This window comes from Doryrhamphus excisus, linkage group LG7 (assembly GCF_037039965.1).
Source record: "Doryrhamphus excisus strain RoL-2023G ecotype Guam linkage group LG7, RoL_Dexc_Guam_v1.1, whole genome shotgun sequence".
In the NCBI taxonomy this organism is placed as follows: Eukaryota; Metazoa; Chordata; class Actinopteri; order Syngnathiformes; family Syngnathidae; genus Doryrhamphus; species Doryrhamphus excisus.
This window is the reverse complement of record NC_136363.1, coordinates 7,111,756-7,133,551: the sequence shown is the minus strand read 5'-3', so window position 1 is coordinate 7,133,551 and position 21,796 is coordinate 7,111,756. Positions and strand designations below refer to the sequence as shown.

General features: G+C 42.1%; 4 protein-coding genes across 12 annotated transcripts in view; 1 reads left to right on the top strand and 3 right to left on the bottom strand.

Annotated features, from left to right (window-relative positions):
* Positions 1-5,538, bottom strand: part of dync1i1a (dynein cytoplasmic 1 intermediate chain 1a) — a 43,401-nt gene extending 37,863 nt beyond the window's left edge. For 3 of the 4 annotated variants that reach the window (XM_058047778.2, XM_058047780.2, XM_058047781.2), the window contains exons 1-6: positions 5,280-5,538; positions 4,818-4,951; positions 4,634-4,748; positions 3,465-3,552; positions 1,556-1,615; positions 1,372-1,487 (exon numbers count right to left, since the gene is read on the bottom strand). In XM_058047778.2, coding sequence (XP_057903761.2) covers positions 1,372-1,487; positions 1,556-1,615; positions 3,465-3,552; positions 4,634-4,748; positions 4,818-4,937 — 499 coding nt within the window. In that variant the 5' untranslated portion in view covers positions 4,938-4,951; positions 5,280-5,538. The remainder of the gene's footprint in view (positions 1-1,371; positions 1,488-1,555; positions 1,616-3,464; positions 3,553-4,633; positions 4,749-4,817; positions 4,952-5,279) is intronic. The other variant, XM_058047779.2, reaches the window with a different exon arrangement.
* A 620-nt stretch (positions 5,539-6,158) lies between these two features.
* On the top strand, positions 6,159-13,699 carry pdk4 (pyruvate dehydrogenase kinase, isozyme 4). Of its 3 annotated transcripts, XM_058047808.2 has the most exons (11): positions 6,159-6,487; positions 6,803-6,944; positions 7,838-7,909; positions 8,962-9,146; positions 9,313-9,402; positions 9,644-9,721; positions 10,080-10,156; positions 10,229-10,327; positions 10,419-10,532; positions 10,808-10,921; positions 11,073-13,699. In XM_058047808.2, exons 1-11 carry the CDS (start codon positions 6,370-6,372, stop codon positions 11,217-11,219), a joined length of 1,236 nt encoding a protein of 411 aa, XP_057903791.1. In that variant the 5' UTR covers positions 6,159-6,369; the 3' UTR covers positions 11,220-13,699. The 3 variants fall into 3 exon arrangements, 1 of the variants encoding a protein (XP_057903791.1); XR_009119413.2 differs by lacking the exons at positions 10,229-10,327; positions 10,419-10,532; positions 10,808-10,921; positions 11,073-13,699 and having other exon boundaries at positions 8,962-9,162; positions 10,080-10,149; XR_009119414.2 differs by lacking the exons at positions 10,080-10,156; positions 10,229-10,327; positions 10,419-10,532; positions 10,808-10,921; positions 11,073-13,699 and having other exon boundaries at positions 8,962-9,172; positions 9,644-9,670.
* On the bottom strand, positions 13,299-15,965 carry asb4 (ankyrin repeat and SOCS box containing 4). Its single transcript, XM_058047796.2, has 6 exons — positions 15,580-15,965; positions 15,200-15,499; positions 14,773-15,015; positions 14,457-14,704; positions 14,285-14,398; positions 13,299-14,215 (listed from the first exon to the last, which is right to left on the bottom strand). The coding sequence occupies exons 1-6, from the start codon at positions 15,887-15,889 to the stop codon at positions 14,027-14,029; spliced, it is 1,404 nt and encodes a 467-aa protein (XP_057903779.2). The 5' UTR covers positions 15,890-15,965; the 3' UTR covers positions 13,299-14,026.
* Positions 15,966-16,576: 611 nt separating this feature from the next.
* ppp1r9a (protein phosphatase 1, regulatory subunit 9A) overlaps positions 16,577-21,796 on the bottom strand; it is a 36,136-nt gene continuing 30,916 nt past the window's right edge. For 2 of the 4 annotated variants that reach the window (XM_058047742.2, XM_058047744.2), the window contains exons 16-19: positions 20,364-20,477; positions 20,183-20,206; positions 18,592-18,774; positions 16,577-18,214 (exon numbers count right to left, since the gene is read on the bottom strand). In XM_058047742.2, the coding sequence (XP_057903725.2) occupies positions 18,047-18,214; positions 18,592-18,774; positions 20,183-20,206; positions 20,364-20,477 (489 nt within the window). In that variant the 3' untranslated portion in view covers positions 16,577-18,046. The remainder of the gene's footprint in view (positions 18,215-18,591; positions 18,775-20,182; positions 20,207-20,363; positions 20,478-21,796) is intronic. The other 2 variants (XM_058047745.2, XM_058047746.2) reach the window with 1 other exon arrangement.

Genomic DNA, 21,796 nt, shown 5'->3' with positions numbered 1-21,796 from the left:
TAAAATTAATCCCTCGGTTATTATAGTTCATTGATTAAGTGTATGATTCCTTGTTTATAAAAAGAATGATTTCGTAGTTCGAGCATTGAAAACCTTCTAAATATGAATTTTGACATTATTAGAGCCCTCTAGACATAAAATAACACCCCTATAGTCCTATTTAAGCTTCATTCATTCATTCATTTTCTAGCGCTTATCCTCGCAAGGGGTGCTGGAGCCTATCCCAGCTGTCTTCAGGCGACAGGCGGGGTACACCCTGGACTGGTGGCCAGCCAATCACAGGGCACATATAGACAAACAACCATTCACACTCACATTCATACCTATGGACAATTTGGAGTCGCCAATTAACCTAGCATGTTTTTGGAATGTGGGAGGAAACCGGAGTACCCGGAGAAAACCCACGCATGCACAGGGAGAACATGCAAACTCTACACAGAGATGGCAGAGGGTGGAATTGAACTCGGGTCTCCTCGCTGTGAGGTCTGCGCGCTAACCACACGACCCCCATTTAAACTTGTATTACCCAATATAGTAGACATAATAATATGCATGATTGTGTGTGTTGCTCTAAATGGATGAGTGGAGCTGAGTGGGGGGCTGATGGGAAGTGACGTTGTGGGTTCGGATTTGAGTTTTAAACCATTTTTTGTGTGTATGTTAGGGGGTTGCGTAACTATGCATATTTCTTACAAATAATAGGCCATATTCAACCACAAAACAGCCTGATTTATTAATGAATACATGATAGAGCGGTGTGGGATTACTGCTTTGCATTTGTAGTTTGCATTGGTGTACAAGTACGCTGCCAACAGTTGTTTTTTTGTTCTAAATTGATTTACCCTTCACCTGTCCAATAAAAACAAATTTGTGTAGAATCAAACCTTGGTTTTAACCATATGGATATGCTTAGGACTCACAGTGCATATGCATACAAAACCTCACACGCCTCAATTAATATCCAAACACACTTGGAGAAACGTAGTCAGCCGAGAACATCCATCAGGAATCATTTTTGGGGTCATCTTTCCATCTACAGTATCTGCCTGTTTCTACTTAGAACCAGGAGTCACAACCATTCTGCGCTATGTTTCAAGACACAACAATTGACAGACAGACATTGTCTTTCTGCCCTCTTTCTCTGTTTTTGTGAGGTCTTTAAATCACTCCAGGTTTGCAGGCTGTGAACTTGGCTAACCAAAAGGAGTATCAAATTTAATCGCCCAAAGAGGACAGTTTAACGCAACGTGAAACCCTGTGCCTTTAACTTCTGGAGCCCCTCTATACTTGACCCTGAAAATATCATAATTGCACGATTTTACCGTGAGACTCTTTTGTGTTTATTATTTATTGCTGAACACCACTATTTACCTTCAGATAGGTGGGCAGTGAGCGGGGTTTGTGTCTCCTTGCTGTACAAGACCACTTCCTTTGGTTGAAAATCCACCTGTGTTATCTTAGAGGCTCCTAGCTTCTGCAACCTTCGCCTAGGAAACAAATAAATGGTGTTTACAAAATGCAATATTACATGCTATGTTTTTGCAATGTTACATACCCAAGCTCAGAATCAGCCTGCAGCTGCAGCACAGTGGGGTCTGTGTCCCACTGCAGTGTCCTTGCATGGCCAGCGGAGGGGGTAAGAGAGCATAAACCAACAGTTATATCAACAAAACACATTGGCACAAACACACACCGCCACAAATGGAGATGCTCACAATGAATCAATCCAGAGTGGATTTGTGAGAAGCAAGCGTATTTCATTCCAGGTACTACAACTAGCTCACCAATTATTTTTTTTTATATTTTTTTTGATGAATTCCAACCCTGGCTACACACAAGTATTATCACTCACACAAACACCTCAACAGATAGCTGCCAGTGTGGAGCAGACGTGACGTGCTTGATGACCACCCTTACAACAAAAAGATATTACTGTTCAGTTTCGATCATAGACCAGGGTTCAATTCCACCCTCGGTCATCTCTGTGTGGAGTTTGCATGTTCTCCCCGTGCATGCGTGGGATTTCTCCTGGTACTCCGGTTTCCTCCCACATTCTAAAAACATGCTAGGTTAATTAGCGACTCCAAATTGTCCATAGGTATGAATGTGAGTGTGAATGGTTGTTTGTCTATATGTGCCCTGTGATTGGCTGGCCACCAGTCCAGGGTGTACCCCGCCTCTCGGCCAAAGACAGCTGGGATAGGCTCCAGCACCCCCCGCGACCCTTGTGAGGAAAAAGCGGTAGAAAATGAATGAATGAATGTGTTTCGATCATCCTTGTCGGGATACTGAAGTGATGGTAATCTTATGTAAGAAACACCTCTCGGTATGATGCAATGCAAACTCTGATTGATACCTCAGATACAGTGCTCATAGACTTACAAACGGGGCATACAATCTAGGTGTCTCCACCAAAATGTTATTATTCCAAATACAATAATCCCTCGATTGACACGACCATGTTTCTAAATGAAATATTTTCATGATTATCACATACTACAGTATTCATTGGCCCTGTCCCCTAGAAACCGCCCATGAATGATACGGGAAAAAGCCAAAATGATACTGTGTCAAAGCCCAGGGCAGTGATACTGATAAAATATAGAGTTTAACCATGTCCAGTATCAGCCCCCGTAGATGTCCACTCAGAGCGCGCTGCTCTGGTATCGTGCCCGTGAAACAACCAATCAGAGAACAGCGCACGAGTGCTTAGTGCCTAGTGCTTCTCCAGTCACCAAAAAACCCAAACTTGATTAATGGAACTTTAATTGTCAGACATTGATAAGATAAGACTGTTGATAAAATATTATTGTTGAAATATTTTTGCAATTATTGTGTTTACACTGTTTAGATATAATACATGTAATAAACTGAACATTTTCTGGAAACAAAATGGTCTTTTGATTAAATAGTACGTGATAATAAGCTCATGATTAAATAGTATGTGATAATAAGATCATCACATGGTTTGTCTGGTATCAGGCCCAGTATCATGGTAGCCATGTGATAACCTATAACTAGAGCATAAGAAACTTGTTTACAACCAACTAAATATATTTTACATAATTCTAGACATCAAATAAGCAACGCTGTTCAAAACTGAGCAGTAAAATGTTTGTCAGAATTAGTTCGCTGGATGGACGGGATGTATTTGGGATTATATTTTCTCTAACAGCCGCAGAGGGTACTGTTTGCGTTCAGTGGTCATCAGAACACCAGACACTGTGACACAGCACATAGAAGACTATAATGATTCTTACCTAAATCTGTGGTGTCATGAGCAAAACAAGAGGGAGAATACATGTCAAAATAAACCATAATGAAGCAATATTATTCTCATCCCAGAACACATGGATACATGACACTTGGCCTGCATCATAATGGTATTAAATCAAATAATGTGGTGTACGTTATGCTGGTTGAAATGCTTCAAATGTTCTTGAGTGCCTTGTATTGTACCGTACCTGCCTGCTGCTCCCCCCTCTGCTGAATCCTGACTCCCCGTTTCGCTGGGTGTGCTCATTGATTTGGACGGGGACAAAGGATTTGGCACTACAGAAAATCACAAAAATAGTGGTTTGACATTACGGGATGTTCAGCTCGTGTTCACCGCTTGTGTTTGACTATTTTTTTTTTACAGATGCATTAAAAATAACTCCATCTTTTATGGCTGTGACCCAATTGTGGTCACAGCCAAGTGTTGAAGGGTGTTGTTGCATCATCAGACCACTAGAGAAAGCTTCTCAGAGAGCAGGAAGGAGTCAGATTCATCTAAATCAGGGGTCTCAAACACGCGGCCCGCGGGCCTAATGTGGCCCGCAGGACACTAGTTTGAGCCCCTTGCCTTGATATGAAAGTTTAATGTTAGTGCGGCCCGCGCAAGTTTGATATGGATGCTGTATGGTATCATGTACCCAGAAAAAAATATTACGTTTGATTAATGTTCATGTTAAAGGTTAAATAACTGTTAATAGTTATCCTCCCTATCTGTGTGGAAGTGGTAAGTTTTTTGCTATTTAAGTTTAAAGGAAATAACTTGAAGGCTACCGTTTAGGTCGCTAGCTCTCTAGTTTGCGAGTTAGCATGTGTCTCAAGACCCTGCAGTTGCGCAATATGTTGTAAATAAAAAAAGTATAAATGTGACTATAGTCGTGTTTTGTCATGTCTACAGGACTCTAATAATGCTTTGTTCATTTTAATCTGAAAAAATAATTTGCCTACCCACCAACTGTATGTGGTTTCTTAATTTTTAATTATTTCCCGTTTTATTATTATTATTATATTTATTTATTACTGATTGATTGATTTTCTTTATTCTTGATCTTATTTTGTGCAGAAAAATAAAAATGAAGATATTTGAGAACAGTGGAATGTTTTATCAGAGCTTTTCTTGTAGAAAATCGGAACCAAAGCAAAGTTTATTCATTTTTCTGTTTTTAATAAATGCGTTTTTTTTTGGTTTTTTTTGGAAAACCTGATGCGGCCCAGACTCGCCCAGCCCCTAGCTCCAGTGGCCCCCCAGGTAAATTGATTTTGAGACACCTGATCTAAATGAAGGGCTTCCAATGAGACAGCTAACTCACAATATCCTTATAGCATATTTTCATTGTTAAAGGTATTAAAGTGTATACACCTAGGGGCGGCTCAGGTGAAATGCCAATACTCTGCAGGAGGGCCTCAGTCTCTCGACGCTTGCGGTCCAAGTCTGAATCCTCTGGGGTCATGTCTGTCTTCTGCTGGCTTTCTGCCTGCAACAGGAAGATTCTTTTTCCATATACCAAAAATAGAGAGAATGCCCACTTGTGCAGCATACTTACTTTTTTGGTGACCTCTTTCTTCTTCCTCTCCTCTTCTTTTCTCTTTTTCTCCTCCCTGATCTGGGCGAGGCGCTGCTTTTTGCGTTCCAGCTCTGCTTTTAGGTCACTTTTGTCTGACATGGTCTTCAGTGGGGCTATGGGAAATATGACACCATGTTATATGCAAAATGCACATGTCACCGTGTATGATTATTATATCATACACGATGGAGAATGGGCCTTTTTCTTATATTAGACCTCATTTGCATAATTCACTGCTTATAAATGCACTCCACAATTCAGAACAAGTAACCATGCATCATATGCTACGTTAACATAGCATTGCAACGCCAAGTTCGTCTGCCTTTAACCAACATGGTAGCTTCAAAAACTGTCAATTTTACTCACATTCTAACCTTTACACATTTATACTTACGTTAAAAAACATACTAGCAAATGTACATCAGAACGTTCCACTCGTACCTTGTCCACGCGTGATGATAATGACGTATCACCGGAAAAAGATGCTGTCTCACTGCTGCGCCCAAGCGGTTTTAGCACATCCTTTATCCAAATGACATTTAAACCGAGCTGTTTTAATATACCTGCTACTGAGAGCAGCGATTGACACAGAGCATCTCGGCGGTGGGTGACTAATCAAACATAAAGCAGGTGGTCAAAAGGAGGATGGAAAATGATGATGCTGAGACGGAGGAGGAAATCCCACCTCCCTGTGAGAAGAACGCGCCTATAGTAAGTAGCTTTTGCTACACTGCCATCTTCTGGACACACGGAGAAGTTCACTACAGTTCTTTTGTAATGGCTTTTGCTACACTGCCATCTTCTGGACACACGGAGAAGTGAATTAACCAACTATGTGGTGACCAGACGTCCTAATTTAGCCAACAAATTGTATATTTTAACACAAATACTCTCTGGGGATTTGAAAATTGTTCACACATCCATTCTTAATTCATACTTTGCGCCTTGACTCGCGTCTGTGTTTGTCCTCGCTCCTATTTCAAGGACTTTGGTTGTAGACGTATCCTATTGGCCAAACTACAGGTAAATCAATATATCTGTGCAACGTCACCGCGTTTTATGCCACTATTGGCCAGATGACATGTCAATCATTGTACGTCGCTTTTGTGATGCCTGCCTGTACCAGTTTACCTACAGTTAAGCTACTGTGACGTAATTTCGTAAAAGAAGATACATATAGCACTTTATGTAATTGATGCATTTCGTCGCTGGTTTGGGGAACAATGCTACCAACCTTGCAAAAACGTTACACTTAAGATCCGCCCTCGTCCAGCAAACACGGCGGCCATTGGTGCGATTGAATGTCAATCTGTCATCGTCTCCGCCCAACAACAGTTCAAACAGTTCATTTTGAAGGGTTCAACCACGCGAGTCGAAGAGGCTTGGAGTAAACGAAGATTTGAGAGCAGCCACCTTTAAAAGATGAGACAATGTTAGCCAAGGGGGTTCTTTTTTTGTGTATATGCTAGGTAAAAGGCAGCAACCAAACATGTCACTTGCGCGCTGACAGTTGGGCATCTCAACAGCAACCATGAAGTTCGCTCAGTTTTTGATGAAAAACAGCTCGGTGGCCAGCATACCCAAGCAAGTGGAGAGGTTTTCCAAGTTCTCTCCATCGCCTTTGTCAATGAAGCAATTCATTGACTTCGGTAAGTGTGTTTTGTCTGTCATTTATTGGACAGGGTCTTCTTCTATTCAATGCAAGGGTAGCTTTGCTGAAAGAAGACCATCCATACTGATTCAGAAAAAAAATGCACTTTTGGTATTTTGTACTCCACACTCCAAGAGTTCTCTCCACTTCTGTGGATTTAAAAGATAAAAAAACCCAATGGAATCAATGGACCTTTGAGACAAGGCTACTTCAAATCCATAATCACTAGATTTGACAGAACTGGGTCAAAGTTTGTTTGTTTGCTAAGTGAATTTTTATGCCCCCCCCCCCCCCCCCCCCCACGTGACTGCAGGCTCGGCCAATGCGTGTGAGAAGACCTCCTTTGTGTTCCTGCGGCAGGAGCTCCCTGTCAGACTGGCTAACATCATGAAGGAAATTGATTTCCTCCCGGACAAGCTCCTCAGCACTCCTTCCCTAAAACTCCTCACCAGTTGGTAGGATACGCCACACATCATAATTTACAGTAACTTTTTCAAAAAGTAAATGCCACGCATCTTTGTGGTCGTTTGTGTCAGCCATTGTTGTTTTGTTGACTCCGGCAGTAACATTCAGACGGGGCAGGTTTACACTCGCATGTTTGAGGCCGTACACGTTCATATCAAGGTACTTGTGCGTACATGGCCTCAAGTATAGAAGATGATGCACACAGAGGGAACACCCAAACATCAGTCATTCCCATTCATTCACCTTCCTATCCATCCCAAGGCAATGAATCACACTAATTTGACATTCATTCATTCAGTAAACAGTACTTAACTTTCTTTGCAATTCCGTACAAGTATGCCAGAAAAGCACTCTTCCATGACAGACATTTCCCGAGTATGACGGTTATTTTGTCATCACTCCCTTGTTATGTGTTTGTGCACGAGTCACGTGAAGTCACAAGAAAAGGTCAGCACCCCTCCCCCACTATTCCCCCAACGGTGTCCTATCGCTATATTTGGCACCCGTGCCAACTGCACCCTTTGTGCTGCTCAAGAATCTGATTTTTGCAGCACAGTTTCATCCTAATGATCTTCAGATGAGTGCAAACTAGTAGTTATGTTAGTTATGTTTTTACAACAGGAAATAGAGAAGTGGAGGTCAGTTCACGGGCAAGCCCGACAAAGACACATCCTTGCTGTTCACCTTTCACCTACTTTCTCCTGCACTTGAGTGTGTGTGTGTGTTTCTGTCATTCGCAAGTTCCATATTGCAGTCTCCTTCATTCACTGCCCTTAACTCCAGATATCTAACATGAAGAACTTTTTAGTGATTTTGCAAGAAGCCTTACACATATAAACAATCTGAATGATTCTGAAAGGTTGTTTCCTTTTGCTTCCCTCAGGTATTCACAGAGTTTGTTGGAGCTTATAGAGTTTTTAGAGAAAGATCCAAATGATAAAGACGTCCTGACTAGGTAAGGAATCCACTCACACAAACATAAACAAGAGTCCAGGTTGTTGTAAAGAAAAACTGGCTTGAGTTGTCTGACTTCTGCAAACAGCTGATACACTATATGCAGTCCCAAAAAGCTACTGTCAAAAGATTGATGATGCTATTGTGGCTATAGATACTGTTACACAACCAGAAATGAGTGCCTACAAAATGATTACACAATAGAACCTTGCTATTCACTAACTGTAATAGAGAGGCCCGTGAAAATGTCTATTCATGGTCTACACTGCTGCATCAAGGCTTTGCTGTCGATAACTCTGATTTGCTTTAGGAGGTCAGTTTTATTATCATCAAACCAAATGCCTCACTCGTTCACGGTGCAACCAAAAATAAATGGAACTGTGCTTGGACCATTTTTGGTGGAGTTAAATGCACAAATGGCCTACAATGGTCATTTAAAAAAAAATCCATCATCCAGACAGTGATACAGATCACCCCCAAAATTTAATCAGTTATTCTATATCCCATTTCTGACAAGTCCTGAAAATGTCATCGAAATCCATTCGGACCTTTTCAAGTTATTTTGATCACAAACAAACAATCAGCAAAAGCATAATAAAAAATAAACATAAAAATAAAAGTGGGGCATACAAAATAACTGCACAACATGGACTCCACAGGTATGAAAACGAATGCTTACACTATAATATACCTGCAAAACAATACTGTTTTACATGGAATTGTAACCCTCGAGGCATGCTGGGTAATTTTCTTTTGGAGGTATGTGCGTGTGGGCTTCCCAGAATGCCTTGCGGTTTGTAAACTGGTAATGTTTTGCATGTATATTAGTGTGTAAGTAACCCGCATATTCCGTATGACAGTTATACTATGTGTTCCACATGTGGAAATAAATAAAACAGCAACCTTTGTTCACCAATAAAAATCATAAAGGTCATAAAGACGGTGATGATTCATTAATGCCCTTTTTCAACGTACACTTTGTGTTGTTTATTTAAGCCGTTCTGGTGTATAGCTCAAATACTAACACTATATCCATCATGTCTTTATCCTCAGCTTCACGCAGAATCTGATTACAATCCGCAATCGGCACAACAATGTGGTGCCCACGATGGCTCAGGGTGTGGTGGAGTACAAGGAGGCCTTTGGCGTGGACCCCGTGACCAACCAGAATGTCCAGTACTTTCTGGACCGCTTCTACATGAGCCGCATCTCCACACGCATGCTCATGAACCAGCACAGTCAGTATAGTACTCGGTGATTATCAGTGAGTTCATCATCACATTAGATTTTGTTAGAAACCTTCATTGCGACCCACAGCACTCCACTGTTGTCTATAAAATATACTCATTTTATTTTCGTGTGCACTTTACTGACTTCAGCGTTGTTTTGCACTGTGTCCTGTAGCTTTAATCTTCGACGGCAGCGTGAACCCGGCCCACCCCAAGCATATCGGTGGCATTGATCCCACCTGCGATGTGGGGGAGGTTGTAAAAGGTAATGAATGATGGTTCGATCCTCCAGACACATACTAGATGGATCATCTGTTGTCAAGCACCAGTTGTTTGTACAGATTCATGTCTGAATTTAATCAAAATTTTTATAGTGGGTATAAAGGATGGAGTGCGTGCTATATATTCAGGACATAAACGGGTCTGTTTGTTGGGTTGAAGAGTTCATTTAAGGGAGCGAAAACACAATGTTTACACAACGAGTTACTTGTATTTCTTCCACATAGATGCATATGAAACGTCAAAGATGCTGTGTGAGCAGTATTACCTGACCTCCCCTGAAATGGAAATCACACAAGTCAATTGTAAGTACTTTGCCGTATATTTAAATGAATTTTTACTTGAGAACTTGCCATAAGTTTGTCTCAAAAAATAAGCCATTTGCAACATAAATACGACTCGTGCTTGTGTGTGTTGGTGGCGGTGGACAGGAAGTGACTGCGTTGGTTATGGCCGCAATGGTAGCCTGTTTTGGATCATTCAAACCTGCAATAAAAGCCTGTTGTTCTGGTGATCAAACCTGATGCTTACAGTAACATTAGTGACACTTAGTAGGCGACGTATATTAAATGATGAAACAACATGATAGAGTGAAGTGTGAATTGCTGTAATTCCAACATGTTGTGTTTTTTTTCCCCCTTCATGTTACTCGATGTCACACAGCCAAAAACCCTGACCAGCCCCTCCACATTGTTTATGTGCCATCGCACCTCTACCATATGCTGTTTGAGCTCTTCAAGGTACAGTTAGCAATAGCATACCAGGCTAAACAAAACACTCCGACGACCTCCTGTATTATGTTGTCCCATCAGAATGCCATGCGAGCTACAGTAGAGACCCACGAGTCAAGTCCAGTGTTGCCTGCCATCAAAGTACGAGTCTCACTGGGCGCTGAGGACCTGACTATCAAGGTAGATAAGTCCAAAAGTTATGACCTTGTAGATAAACTAGTAATCTATTTCCTTACATAGCATGTGTTTCCTTCATTTCTTTTATTTTTAGATGTCTGACAGAGGAGGAGGAGTCCCTCTGAGGAAGATTGAGCGTCTCTTCAGCTACATGTACTCCACAGCTCCCAGTCCTGTACATATAGACAATGCTCGCAACGCTCCTCTGGTGAGACTTAGCGCTTTAGTGGCCTTCTGATTCCCATTGACTGTGTTTCTTAACACCTCAAGCTTGTGTTTGCTTTTTAAACATGACATCCAGCACTGTGTCATTGCGTTATGGGAGCGGTGCATCTTAATCATCTTGTTAATCAGCATATTACAAGGTGCAGTCCAAAAACTGCAAAGCAATCTCTAACTATTTAACAGTTTGTTTAATGTTTTAACTTCCTACTGTAAACACAGTAGGGTTGTTATCCTGATCTTACCTTCCTCCGCCCCCAGGCGGGTTTCGGTTACGGCCTCCCCATCTCCCGTCTGTATGCCAGGTATTTCCAAGGAGACCTGCAGCTCTACTCGATGGAGGGCTATGGAACCTCAGCTGTCATATACTTGAAGGTGACAACAGCACAGCCGTCCAACTATGTCAAAAATAACCCATCAGCTGCTCACGTACGCAGCCTCGACACGTGCCAAGGAATGATGTAACACAGATGATACTGGATTTGCCCTTTTGTCAGCGCTCTTATGTGTTTGAACTCCTTCACAGGCCCTGTCCTCTGAGTCGGTGGAGAGGCTGCCCGTGTTCAACAAGTCGGCTTTGCGCCACTACCAGGCCACCACGGAGGCCGACGACTGGTGCATGCCGAGCAAGGAGCCAAAGAAGCTAGGCAGAAGCGAGAGGACACACTCATAATGGATTGAAGGAGGTAGTGCAGAAAATAACGGGACTGAAAAAAAAAATAGAGGAAACAAGAGTTTGGCCAGTTCCAGTCAGAAAGTGACATCATTTCAATTGAGTGGCCATTTGCCACTATCCGCTTTTAACGTATTCACCCCTTGAAGTTAGCTGTGTTGAATTATGCTTTTTCATTTTAAAGAAATCTATAATGTTTCTGGAGACTTGCACATAATTGACGGTCTTTTAAATTGAAAACAGATTCATTACATTTGTAGGTGGTGCAGAAGCGGGTTATAAAACAAATACTGTGTTAAAGGTGCTATTTGTAAAAGCCAGTGTTGTCACATCACTTTAATATCCAGCATAGTAAAACAGATCATAAGATCCTTTTTATTTAACTTTTTTACACAATCTTGTACAGTTAACTTTTGACTATTTTTTTACAGTTTTTCATGGAAGTACTGACTCTTTGTTTATTGCAACAGCCTTTGGCATCTCATCCTTTTGGTAAAGGGACCGGCAGATACTACCTAGCTTTTTACATTTAGCATCTTTAATTACGATATCATAGCTAACATGCAACCTGCTGTTTGGGAGCAACATTTCTTCAACACAGGTGGTAGCTGTTTTACATACAAAAGAAAAATGCTATTTAATTTTAAAATAAGTTATGACATTTTTACTTTTAGCTGTATACACTCTGCTTCCCGTCAAGTCATCAAGTTGAGGTCATATGAATGTCAACCAAAAGGCCTATTCCAAACAGAACCACCCCTCCAGTATTTTGCCATGGTTCTGTTCATTTGTTGATTTCACTATTTGCCTTCATCTACATAGTCACTCTCTCTGTCATATGTCTCTGCCGTTGTGGCCCAACTCATCAACAATCTAAACAAATTCAACCACTGGAAAATTTCATGGATAAGACCGCTGATGAATGTAAACTGAGCTGTGCCATATTTTAGTATTTTTGACTTTTTAAAAATATCAGCAAATAGGACCTGTCCTGTACTGAAGCCAGGTGAGATATTTGCGTGAATGTACTCCAGGAATGTTCAATTCCATATGGAAAAAGTAGATGTGCTGTTATGTAATGTGAAGATGTTTGAACAACTGAAATAAGAGGAGAGATGCTGTATTATTTGCACGTGAGCACTTTCCTACTGTAGCCAGGAGGAAGTGCTATCTAATAACAAATGACCTTTGGAACTAACCCGCATATACTCTACTGTATGTTGACAAACAATACATCACTTTATATGCATATTAGGGAAGCTGGATATTGCATTTTTACCTCTCCCTGTATTAATTTCATTATCATTTATATACATTTCCTCTTACCTAAAGGTTTCCATTTCACAAGTTAACAAAGTCTCTGTCATCATGATCTGGTTCAACACTAACCCCCCAAAAATAAAATAACAAAACTAAGAAAATACAAAAAAAAAAAAACCACACCACTGCTCCAAAGTGTTATTCTTTCCTCCAGCAGATTCGTACACAGTTTGGCAACAGTTAGATAAAGCAAACATTTCATAGAGCTACGTGCCATCACAGTGTGTATTAAGGAAGATGCAGCAGACACAGTCCACTGGCTATGTTTGCTCCCTTCATTAGTGGGCTGTTATGTCATGACCCAACCTGGTTATGTTCACATCAATTATTTGCATGATAGCGCCAGCCAGATAGATAATGTTCCGTCAACTGTAGTCTAGTCCAAAAGTATTTGCCTGAAGGACCTCAAGCACAAGGGTACTTGAGGACAGTTTTGAAAGTTGTTTTTTCTTCTACATTTGTGTTTACTTTTGAAAGGAATTAATAATGGGTACTTTACCGATTCCTTTCCATTGAAAATAAGGTAAACTCCATTTATACACGCAAAAATACACAGGAAATACATTCATTCATTTTCTACCGCTTTTTCCTCACGGGGGGTGCTGGAGCCTATCCCAGCTGTCTTTGGGCGAGAGGCGGGGTACACCCTGGACTCGTCGCCAGCCAATCACAGGGCAGGAAATACATTATATATGAAATAAATCAAGTTTTACACAAAGGATGGAACTTACTGTTGATGCAGACTTCCGGTACGGGGTCAAATTCAATAGCTTTTCTCAGAAATTGCTATCAACCGGAACTTTATTTTGCCCCATGGCGGTTTGCTTTGCAGTCAGTGCGTCAGCAACACTTTTTACGGTACAAATACCGGGCAAACAGACCAGTTTGTTACATGAGGCAACAGTCAGTCCTTCAGCAGGCTTATGTATAAGTATGCTTCCCATAGATCAATTAATTGAACACACCATAAATGTAAATTTAACTCAATAATTTTGCTGGCTTCAATGTATTGCCATGTGCATGCGTGTCTGTTTTCCTCATCTCTCGCCCCCAAACAGACAAGAAGATGGTATACTCCATGCATTGGTTTCAGCACCTTGACGCGTTTCTTCCATAGAACAACAGAATGAACGGAGTGAACCCCTTTTTCAGTCATACAATCTCGGTGGGTGAAGACAGTGCCAGTGACATACACAGTGGCATATCCTTGTGAGGAGCAATTCAAGGTAATTTATTTTTCATATTTTTTCCTTGCTCTTTTCTTAATGTTAAAATCTCATCTCATTCTTGTGTATCGTCCTGTCCCATGAAGTGTCTCTTGACGTCCCTACTTATGTATGCAGTGCAGTCCACTGTGTTTGTCAAGTGTTTGTTCTTGCAAATATCTGCAGGCTGGTTGCCAGGTAGGTAAAGAGAAAGTAGCAAGGCTTGTCATCCTCCCGACTGGTATTGAATGTTCTTAGTTCACATCCTCTTTTGTCCAGGAGTCAGTACAGTATCCCCTCAGGTTTCAACAACAAATAGCTCTTAATGCTGGATGGTAATGGGAGATGAGCTACACCTCGTTCGCAGCCGCCGCCCATACTGCCTCTTATGGCACATCTGGTCAGGTGCAGCAAACTACGAGGGGTGTTGGTACAAACGGCGTACAAAGAGTCGTAGAATTCCTTATGTCGCTGAGATAGGACAGAGAAAACATGATTAAAAGACAGGCGAATCTATGAAAGTCTTCATTTTGGAGTTACCTCATAGCAGTCATCAGGAATGGCAGTTCTCCACTTTCTTGTAGGCTTCAAAAGTCCATAAGAGTTGACCATGATCTCGACAACTTTGGGGTAGTCGTGGCAGGACTGCAAGACCTGCAGAGGAAAACATGATACACCCAAGCTTTCCAATCCACCACCATGGTCTCCGTACCTTGTGGAACTGTGGTGGATAGATCCTAGCTGCGTTGTAGTTGAGCAGCAGCTGATAGCAGATCTCAGGTAAGGCCGTGTGCCTTACATCAGTCACTTTGATGAGGTACTGAATGGGAGAGCAGCCGTTCATGTCCATGGCTCGTGTATCTGCTCCGGCTTCTAGCAACATCTGCATCAAGATATGATCGCAGTTCCAGGCTGCCTTGTGCAGAGCAGTTTTCTGGTCCTCCTCTTGAAGGTTGGCATCTGCAAGAAAACATCAAAATAGGCCTGCTGTTCTGTATACTGATTATGAGGGGAAATTGCATCCAGACCTGCTTTGTGATCCAACAGGAGGCGGGCGACCAGATGGTGATCTTGGCTGTAGGTTTGTTCTTTGGGGTCAAAGGCCCAAAAGGCGGCGGTCATCAGGGCGCTCTCTTGGAAAGAGTTGAGTCCATCTACATATGCTCCGTGGGCTAAATAGAGGGCCACTAGTTCTGGGATTCCAAATCTGGCTGCGGTGTGTAGCGGTGTGTCTTCTTCGTTGTTGTGGCTGGGGGCGTTAACTTTGGCACCTCCATGAGAGAAGAAAGAGATTCCTGTGTCTTTTTGGTACAAACCTATGAATGGGCTTTTTTTTTTTGCCTTCAAGGTTCTCAATGTGCTTTGACACAGTCATGATCATCAGTCATTCGGAAAGACAAACAAATACGGAAGGAAACCAGAGTACCCACAGAAACCCTTACTAAGGTTACTAACCTTTCAGGATGAGCAACTTGGCACATTCCACTGACTCTTTGGTGATGCAGTAGTGCAGCGCTGTGTGTCCGCTCAGTGACAGACTGTTGACCTTTGCGCCGTGCTCTAAGAGCAGAGCCACACAGTCGGCGTTGGACACCTCGCAGGCCACGTGCAAGGGCGTCTTCCCGTTGGGCATTCGGTTAACGGCAGCACCTTCCTCAAGGAGTACCAGTGCAGTTTCCACATCGTTGTTCATCATGCAAACATGAAGACCCATCGCCCAGGATTTCTCCAGTTTGTAGCCTGGTAACCAGTACCCTGTTGCGAATCAGACACACTGTACATGTATGACTTCCTAGCGCCATCTAGTGGATAAACTACACAATGGTTTACCTTACCTTGTTTGTAAGAAGCCAGGACCATGCTAGGGTCCTCCACCTCCAGCACAGTGTCAATATCGAGCTTGCTCGTGTGCAGAATCCGGAGGACCTCCTGTGCATCGTTGGTCTGCAAGGCCGCCAAGTACTGCTGCTTCAGCTGTTTGACAGCCACTTGTTTCGAGCTCAAATCCTCCATGAACACCTCTTGACAAGAGGGCCCTCGGCCTACATTAGCTACACCAGCTAACTCAGCCACAAATACTCTTCTCACCGCATGGAGGAGATTGGAAATACATGTGCAAAGAACGATAATGAAAGATTCAAGCATTACCCGCACTGGAAGCTTTGCAAAGGTTTCCACGCCATAAGCCACATGATGGAAAACAACAAAAACAACGCAAGGCAACAAGTGGCAGGAGAAAGAAATTGAAGCAGAGTGAAATATAAATAGAAGGGGAGGGACTGCAGGGCTGGAGCCTGTGTGTTTGAATTTGGGTCAGGGAGTCTGCAGGCCACATGCTGAAAGCTATTCATTTTAACATGCTAATTAGTAATGTTTTCAGCCCATTCCAAAAACTACCCAACTGATTTCCATGACAGTTTTGGGACAGATAGAACATGAGCGGAGCCAGAATATTAAACATCAGGATTAATATGGATTTTTTTTCTTGCTGTGAACTCAAACTAAACTGGGAGTGATTCTGCCAGTTTATTCTCTTATTCTGCTGTGTGCTGTTAGACATCATGGCAACAATTCACTCGTGCTGATTTGGTGCTAAATAGGTTATGGCAGCTGTGAGAATCCTTTGCACATTTGCAGAGAATGCGCCCCCTTTTTGCAAAATGGGCCTCCTGTGGACGGGCAGCTTATTTTATGACCCCAAGACTTGGCAGAGGGCCTTCATATCAATTATCTTAATACATAATTTAGTGTGGGGGGGGGGGGGGGGGGGGCGAATAAAATCCAACCACTACCTAAAATCACACCAGTTTTTGTAAAGAATAATCCAACACGTCAGTGACAGCACATTTTATTGGGTGTGACAGGTTAATCATAGCTGCCCTTTCAAACTTTTTCAGAATGCAAAAAACTTGAGCAAGATAAAGGAAGAGGAACATAAGCATACTGTGGCAACTATGTGAAAGACAAAATGTCAACTCAGCCCTTTATGGGCACGACTCAAACATTGTTTTTGTTTTGGCCTGCCATGAGCACCAGTGTCTCATCTATATACGTTGGATTCATCACACCAAGTGGGATAAATTCTCCCGTACGCATCCCCAAATTTCTTAAAATGCCTTAACATTTTTGCTCAAACAGTAATTTATATAACATTTGGAGAGGAAATTAATTCCACAATCCAGGATAAATAATTGTGATTTAGTTTAAATACATACATAAATAAAGATGGACTGCATTATTGCACGGAAGCAACTAATCGGAATCCTGTTGAAAGAAATCAAACAGTGTTGCTCTGGTAGGGATTGCATGTCCTTTCCAGTGTAACATCAAAGTCTATATTGAGATTTTTTTTTTATCACAATGCCTGAGCACAGAGGAGAACCTTACACATCATATATATACTGTATATGGCTGCCGTCCTAAATATATTTGTAGTCTTACATCATTTGTGATTTGTCTGTCAGGAAAAAAAAAGATCACTGTAGGGGAAATTTTCTAAAATTTCTAAAGGCAGCATTTGGGTATTTAAAGTGAATAGAAAAAGAGGTCAAAGCGGGTTACAAGCAACAGTATACTGTATATATCAGAGGGAAGTATTAGGTGATTTTTTTTTTGTATTTGTTTTTCATGGAATAGGTTTGGTCATTTACAAATTTCTCCATTAGAATCAGTCATAAAGTGTTGGGTACATTTATGCTGCAAGGACCTAAAGTTACATTTACAGTATTTGCACTTCCAGTGTTGGAAAGTTCCAGTCAAACAAAGCAGCATGGCGACACCTAGTGGTGATATCCGAGCACTGCCTCCGTATGGTCCAGCTTCTGTCGAATCATTCCATGTTCTACTAGTGATCTATGTATCAGAGTAGCATAAAGAGGAATATTATTAAAATGGCACATTAGTAATCATCACTGTACAGGGTTGATGCATCCAAAGGTCCTGGGAGGGCTAAAACAGGTAGCTCTGCATTGGATATAGGATAAAGATGCAATGACTATTTCACATGTTCTGAAGGTGAATAAATAAAACCGATGAACAGCAACAAACATTAAAATAAATTAGAAGAGAGTCATTTTGTAAATGCCTAAAAAGAATCGATGTAAAATGAGACAAAATGAAAGGGCAGAATCCTTTAACCCAGCTTTTTGTTTTGGTTTAAATTGCTTGGTGGTAGAAAAAGTTCTCCCCAAAATCTCCAACAGTAATTTTGGAGCTTAAACCTGTAAGAAGGTATCCCACACGGTTCATTTGTGGGGCCTTTTGACTTTCGGTACCCGCGAGTAATACGCGATACAAGTTGTCTTATCGGGCTTCTTTCTGCTGCTGCTGCTCCTGCTCTCTCTTTCGGAGTTTCTCACGTTGTTTCTCCACTTTCTCACGGTTCCTCTTGGCCTTCTCCATCAGAACCTTAAGGTCCTTAATCTTTTTCTTGATTAAGGTGCGGTCCTGGGAAGAAGTGACTCCAAGGACCTGGAATAAGGACAACACAGATGTTCATTCATTCATTTTTTACCGCTTTTTCCTCACGAGGGTTGTGGGGGTGCTGGAGCCTATCCCAGCTGTCTTCGGGCGAGAGGCGGGGTACACCCTGGACTGGTCGCCAGCCAATCATAGGGCACATATAGACAAACAACCATTCACACTCACATTCATACCTATGGACAATTTGGAGTCGCCAATTAACCTAGCATGTTTTTGGTATGTGTGAGGAAACCGGAATACCCGGAGAAAACCCACGCATGCACGGGGAGAACATGCAACCTGCATGCAAGTTTGGACACCCCAGATCCAACAGCACTACCTCCCTCAGGTACTTATTTACCTTGATTTACCTTATTTACATTTACCTTGAGGTCAGCACTTTCCAGTTGTAGCAGCTGTTCACCATCTATGTTTTTGGCAGTGAATTCTGGGATATGTTGCTCCAAATTGAGGCCCATGAGCCAGCGGGACACTTGCTGAATGGTCCACTCTGCGACGCTGCGGTTCTGCCACTGATACTGCTTGGAAAGCCGGCCTTCATCCAGGATCTGTAGATGAAGCTTGGTGAGTCCAACACAGTGATACCCCAATCATATTTGACCATGATTTTTAAATGAACAATCAAATACAATACAAGACCTGTATTGTATGACACGAATAAGAATTCTCTCCACTGGATCTTGCACCGAGTTCTCAGACTTCACCTGTTATTTAGTGTGATTTGGCTCACTTTAAGCATGAATTGATGAAGCTTGCTCGGACAACCTGAACAAATCCAGTTGTGAAGAATTCAACAAGTGCTGCTCACGCTGCTGTATCAATGTTTGGTGGTCGTAAGCATAAATTGGCAGCCACATTTTCATTAGACTACCTCTGGGCAGCTGTATCTACAGAGGTAGTTTACCATCACCAGTATGTGACTGAGGAGTGAATGAACAATGGGTGCTTTGGGTGCCTTGAAAAGTGCTATCAAAAATAATACATTATTAATATTCATTCATTCATTCATTCATTTTCTACTGCTTTTCCTCACAAGGGTCGCGGGGGGTGCTGGAGCCTATCCCAGCTGTCTTTGGGCGAGAGGCGGGGTACACCCTGGACTGGTCGCCAGCCAATCACAGGGCACATATAGACAAACAACCATTCACACTCACATTCATACCAATGGACAATTTGGAGTCGCCAATGAACCTAGCATGTTTTTGGAATGTGGGAGGAAACCGGAGTACCCGGAGAAAACACACGCATGCACGGGGAGAACATGCAAACTCCACACAGAGATGGCCGAGGGTGAATTGAACTCCTAGCTGTGAGGTCTGCACGCTAACCACTCGACCGCTGTGCAGCCCCATTATTATTAGTAAATATAAATTAAGAAGGGCCGCACGCCGGTCTAGTGGTTAGCGCACAGACCTCACAGCTAGGAGTTCAATTCCACCCTCGCCCATCTCTGTGTGGAGTTTGCATGTTCTCCCCGTGCATGCGTGGGTTTTCTCCGGGTACTCCGGTTTCCTCCCACATTCCAAAAACATGCTAGGTTAATTGGTGACTCCAAATTGTCCATAGGTATGAATGTGAGTGTGAATGGTTGTTTGTCTATATGTGCCCTGTGATTGGCTGGCGACCAGTCCAGGGTGTACCCCGCTTCTCGCCCAAAGACAGCTGGGATAGGCTCCAGCACTCCCCGCGACCCTCGTGAGGATAAGCGGTAGAGAATAATTGAATGAATTAAGTTAAAGGTGACCATAGGGGTGTTATTTTATGGCTAGAGGGCTCTAATAAAGACAGCTGGGATGTCTCCAGGCAGTAGAAAATGAATGAATGAGTAAATGAAGAAGACTGACGGGAGAACATAGCATTTAGCGTTGTGAAAAACACATTTTAGATCAACACTGGTGCACCTAATGTTGTGAAAATGAAAGAAAAGTACTGAGAATAAACATTTATTGTTCTCACCTCATCATCTATCATATCCAGACTCTGCAAGTGGCAGCACAGGAAAAAACAAACCAAAAGGACAGACGCGGGTTGTAAACAGTGCAATAAGCCGCATGATTTTTGTGTATTGATCAGACAGACGTGCGCGTCTGATGCATTAAACGATGACTCATGTGCAGCATTTCCTAAGAGAGCGTACCTCATCAGAAGAGAGCGCCAAGTTGTGTCCCAAAGTTTTGGCTTCGCTGAGCAGCCCGCTGATCTCCACCGAGCTGCTGCTGCTGGCACTCAGATCCTCACTCATAGTGGGTCCCTGATAAAGCACAAACACAATTAGAAACTCACAGTGGGATCCATCTGTGAGCACCGGGAGGCTGAATGTCCTTAATTGGACAAAAAGGCCTCTATGTTATTGATGTTTCCTTGAAATGTTATTGATTAGTGTGTTGAGCTTGCAAATGTAATCAAGGCTGGGTTATTCACTGTGGGGTTTAAACAAGGAGGCAGGATGAAGAGTGGGTGCATCAGGCGATGCGGCGCTGATTATGTCCGCGTATGAATTGACTGATTCATTCAGTAAAAGTTCATCAGGAGTCTAATAAAGACAGGATTGGCCATATCGGTCATTGTTCAAGGGGTACTGCAGGAAATGATGCCAGTCCGTGTCCTAGTTAGCGTGACGTTCAACATGATTTGATAGATTTTCCTTCAGAATCACCCAAATGGAATGAATTAAAATGTCACAGCACTAAATACTACATGAAATACAGTACCAGGTAATATGAATAGGAGAAGAAGTGTGGCCGTGTAAACAAAGTCTGTTTAAGACAAAATATAAACGTCAACATCAGTTATATGTACTCTAGCCACAACATTAGGTGCAAGTATTATTACAGTATATAATCAGGAGACATTACCATAGAAATGAAGCCTGGATGTACTTTAGAGTAGACCGTGATTTACTATCCACTGAAAATGACTCAACACACAGCCATTACTAGCTTAATAGCTGGTAAGTAATCTAAGTCACGGTCTGGGGCTGCATGAGCGCTACCGGCATTGGGGAAACATGAATTCTAATCTGTACGATCCACATTCTGAAGCACAACATTGTGTGACGTGATTTCACTAAACCTATACTGCTAAACAAATTGTGCACTGACTAGTCTTAAATCAAATAGTTACTGAAATCAGATTACCTGAACTCACTTTATCACTTTACGTACTGTAAATACTTCTGAGGGTTTTATGTTACTTAAAACAGTGCTTCTCAAACAGTGGGGCGGGGCCCCCATTGGGGGGAACAGAAGAGGCTTTTTAAAAAAATTCCAGTACGTACTCAACATGCAATTTGACTCTTGAATATGCTTGTTCAGTCTGTACAGTACAGATTAATAATAATAATAACACATTTTATTTGTATAGCGCTTTCAGAGTACTCAAAGACGCTTTACAGTAGAGAAAAAGAAATAAAAATAGAGTTGAGTAAAAACAGAGTCAAAGATGCATTCTAATACAATATCCAAACATTCATTCAGAGCTAAAACAAGGCAAAAAAATTATTTAAAAATGAATAAATATTATCAGTTCCTCTAGTATTTCAAACCGGGGGGATATTTCTGTCTTTTAGGG

Bases quoted from the DNA above. Each gene is read 5' to 3' on its own strand.
- pdk4 (XM_058047808.2), top strand. From the start codon at position 6,370: ATGAAGTTCGCTCAGTTTTTGATGAAAAACAGCTCGGTGGCCAGCATA. The intron at 7,910-8,961 runs GTAAGGAATCCA...CTTTATCCTCAG, and splicing joins GATAAAGACGTCCTGACTAG to CTTCACGCAGAATCTGATTA. The intron at 9,403-9,643 runs GTAATGAATGAT...TCTTCCACATAG, and splicing joins TGTGGGGGAGGTTGTAAAAG to ATGCATATGAAACGTCAAAG.
- asb4 (XM_058047796.2), bottom strand. From the start codon at position 15,889: ATGCTTGAATCTTTCATTATCGTTCTTTGCACATGTATTTCCAATCTC. The intron at 15,016-15,199 runs GTTAGTAACCTT...TCTCTCATGGAG, and splicing joins CAAGTTGCTCATCCTGAAAG to GTGCCAAAGTTAACGCCCCC. The intron at 14,705-14,772 runs GTCTGGATGCAA...GTTTTCTTGCAG, and splicing joins CCTGTTGGATCACAAAGCAG to ATGCCAACCTTCAAGAGGAG.